The sequence below is a fragment of the Ailuropoda melanoleuca genome, chromosome 5 (genome assembly GCF_002007445.2).
Source record: "Ailuropoda melanoleuca isolate Jingjing chromosome 5, ASM200744v2, whole genome shotgun sequence".
In the NCBI taxonomy this organism is placed as follows: Eukaryota; Metazoa; Chordata; class Mammalia; order Carnivora; family Ursidae; genus Ailuropoda; species Ailuropoda melanoleuca.
In genome coordinates, this window is record NC_048222.1 from 31,511,112 (window position 1) to 31,514,429 (window position 3,318).

The 3,318-nt window shown below is 56.7% G+C and overlaps 1 protein-coding gene across 1 annotated transcript; it reads left to right on the forward strand.

Annotated features, from left to right (window-relative positions):
- The first annotated feature begins 6 nt into the window (after positions 1–6).
- Positions 7–2,133, forward strand: LOC105235432 (galanin receptor type 1). Its single transcript, XM_011218589.3, has one exon. It carries the CDS (start codon positions 748–750, stop codon positions 1,786–1,788), a length of 1,041 nt encoding a protein of 346 aa, XP_011216891.2. The 5' UTR covers positions 7–747; the 3' UTR covers positions 1,789–2,133.
- The last annotated feature ends 1,185 nt before the right edge of the window (positions 2,134–3,318 follow it).

Here is a 3,318-nt window from a genome sequence, read left to right on the forward strand (position 1 = left end):
GCTGTGTATCCACTTTCTTGCTTGAACCTCAAATTAATATCTGCCTGTTTCATAGGCAGGCAAGGTTTTATTTAAATAAATAAATACACACACGTATATACAGGGGCACCTAGGGGCTCAGTCGGTTGAGCGTCCACCTCTAGATTTCGGGTCCGGTCCCGATCTCCGAGTCATGAGATCCAGCCGTATGGGGCTCCGCACTCCAGCAGGGAGTCGGCTTCAGTCCCTCTCCCGCTGCCCCTCCCCCCACTCGCTAAATAAATAAATAAAATCTCCAAAAAAATAATGTGTGTGCGTGCGCACGCGCACACGCGCACGCGCACACGCGCACACCCACACACACCCCAGATTCAATCTGTACTCCCTGCAGAAACTGTAGAAATAAAGACGTTACAAAGAGGAAAATGAAAATGACCTGAACCTCACCCTTTTGGAGCAGTTACTGTTGACATCTGTTTTATTTTCTTTCCTTCCTTCTTCGCAGTCGAGGAAACTGAGGTAGGGAAACTGGGTAACTTTCCCAAAGTCACGGAGCTACAAAGTAGCAGAGTCGGGATTCGAACCCGGGGCGCTGATGGAGCGGGTCCCGGCGGGTTGTTGTGAGGTCTCACGTGACTAACGCCCGCCACGGACCCGCACTGGGCACTGGACGCAGCGGGCTGTGAAAGGAGCGGGGCTCTACCGGGAAAGAGGAAGGGGGCCCTCGGGCTGGTGCCGACGCCGGCCTTGCGTGTCCGGAGCAGGTGAATGGAGCCGGGGCCGGAGCCCAACGCCACGCTCACCGCCGCCACTCCCGAGCGACCGCTCCGCCTCGTCTTCGCCGGGCTCTGCGGCCTCATCCTGCTGGCGGGGCTGCCGGCCAACGCGCTCATGCTGCTGGTGGTGGGCCGGGCCTCCGGCGCCCCCGCGCCGCTCCGCGCCCTGACTGGCAGCCTCATGGTGAACGTCACGCTGTCCGACCTGCTCTTCCTGGCCTGCGTGGTGCCCGTGCTGCTGCTGAGCTTCCTGCGGCCCGACTGGTGGCTGGGCCCTGTCATCTGCACCACCAGCCAGGCCGCCAACAATGCCACCATGTTCTGTACCTTCTACAGCATGGTGGCCACGGCTTTTCTGCGCCACGTGGCGGTGGCCCGGCCTGAGCTGGCCCTCCCCTCGGGCCGGGGCGCCCGCCTGCTGCTCTGCGGGGCCATGTGGGTCCTGGGCCTCACTGCGTCATTGCCCAACTGGCTGTTCCAAAGAGTGGTGGCGGAGGAGGGGACAGCAGGGGCCCGGGCCTGCCTCTTGCTCCTGAGCCCCGCCCAGACCTCCCGCTACTTCACCCTGCTGGGAGCCCTGGCCTTCCTGCCTTGTATGTTGGGGCTGGGCTGCTCTTTCAGCCACGTTGCTTGGCTCATGTGGACACAGCCGCGCGGCCCCAGTGGGGAGAGCATCCAGGAGCACCAGGAGAACACAGGGCTCGTCCTTGTGGTGCTGGTGGTCTTTGTGCTGATGTGGGGGCCCTGCTCCGTGCTGGGCTATGTGGCAGCCGTGGGTGGCCTGCCTGCCACGCCAGTGGCTTTCGTGGCCTCCAGTCTCTGCACCATCCTGGCCTACTCCAATTGCGCAGTCAGCCCCATCCTCTGCTTCTACCTCTCCCGCCCCTTCCAGGCGGGGCTCAGGGATCTCTTCCGCAGGCGGGTGGCAGCCAGGCCGCCTGGGGTTGTGGGTGGGGCCAGAATGGCGCTGGAGCGTGTCCATCCGGGCCAGGACAGGGCCCCAGGAGGCCTATGGGGTCTGGCGGGGGTCTGAGAAGTTCGGGTGATGGGAGAGAGGGCCGAGAGTCAAGAGAGGCGGGAAGACCCTTAATGACGCTATAGCCTGTCCCCTCCATTTTACCAGTAGGGAGGCTGAGATCCAGAGAGGGCGGGTGGCCCAGCCAAGGTTACACGCAACTAAAACGGTGACTAGGTTGGTGCTCCCATTCCACCTTGGGGCTCAGATCCCTATAGATTCTGCCACTTTCTAGTTGTATGACCTTGAGCAAGTCCCTTCACTGCTCTATGACTTTGTTCTGTCATCTGGAAAATGGGATAATGATTGTACCTTCTTCGTAGAGTTGTTACAACGATAAACATAACATATACAATGTGCTTAGAAGGATGCCTGGCGCTTCATCATTTTATTTTTNGTAAGTGCATATTACTATTACTATCATCATTTTATTTTTATTAATTCAGGGGCATTTGAGGTGAGGGGACAAGAGGTCGGTAAAGGGATTCCAAACGCAGAGAAGTGGGTAGAGGAATGACCCAGAGAATGACAACCCCGGGGTCTTTAATCCTGAAGGCCTAGGGAGCGAATGGGGGTGAGGAGAGGAGAACGCTGCAGCCGGGTTGGGGGCCCAGAGGCCAGGAGAGCCTTTCAGGGACCTCTCCCTTCTTTGCCTGCCCTCCCGTAGCTCGGTCACACACGCCTCTCAGCCCAACAAGGGAACACAACGTCAACCTTGGAGCCGTGAATTTCTGAACGCCCTCCTTTCTTCTCTGCGGTTTCTCTTCCCAGCGTGGCACACCCCTTCCTTCTTTCCAGAGCAACTGAAGGTCTCCACCTCTCCTACCCCATCTCCTCTGAGAAGTTCCCAAACTCCAGGCCCTCCCTCTGACCTTCTGGGATTCTGGGAGCAGGCCTTAGAATCTGTGTTAGCCTGGGAACCAGGAAGATTGTCTTTACTTAAAGTCCCAAGAAAACATGTTCTGCTTGGTAACAGTGTTACAGCTAAACACACACACACACACACACACACACACACACACACACACACACACACAGACTTTCTTGTCTTCATGGTCAAAAAGCTTTGGAAACACTGGGTTGAACCAAGTTAAACCAGTCTCTCTGCTGCAGGACTTATCAGAGCTTTGAATACCCCAAAGGCCATTGGGATTCTCTGAAAGGGACTCAGAGTAGGCAGTTTCCCAAAATTCATGCAAGAGAACCAGTGTTCTGTGGAACACAGCTTGAGAAATAAGCCCGGACAGAAGCAACAGTGTCAAGCACAGTAAAGATGCCCTCAGGCCCCTGGGGCAGCGGCTCTGAGACTTGATTCCCCTGCCAGGTGGGCATCTCCTCTAGACGCTTTCCCCCAGGCACCCAAGGTGAGGCAATATGGGTCACTGGTTCTGGAAACTTCCCTCTTCCCAGGCCAGGACCCCACCTGGTTCTCACTCAAAGCATATGGGAATGCAAGTCAGAGGGGTATTGAATTATAGGGACAGCCATGAATCAGCTCGAATTTACTATAAAATCATAAGAAGTAAATAAGTCCCAAACTTGTGTATA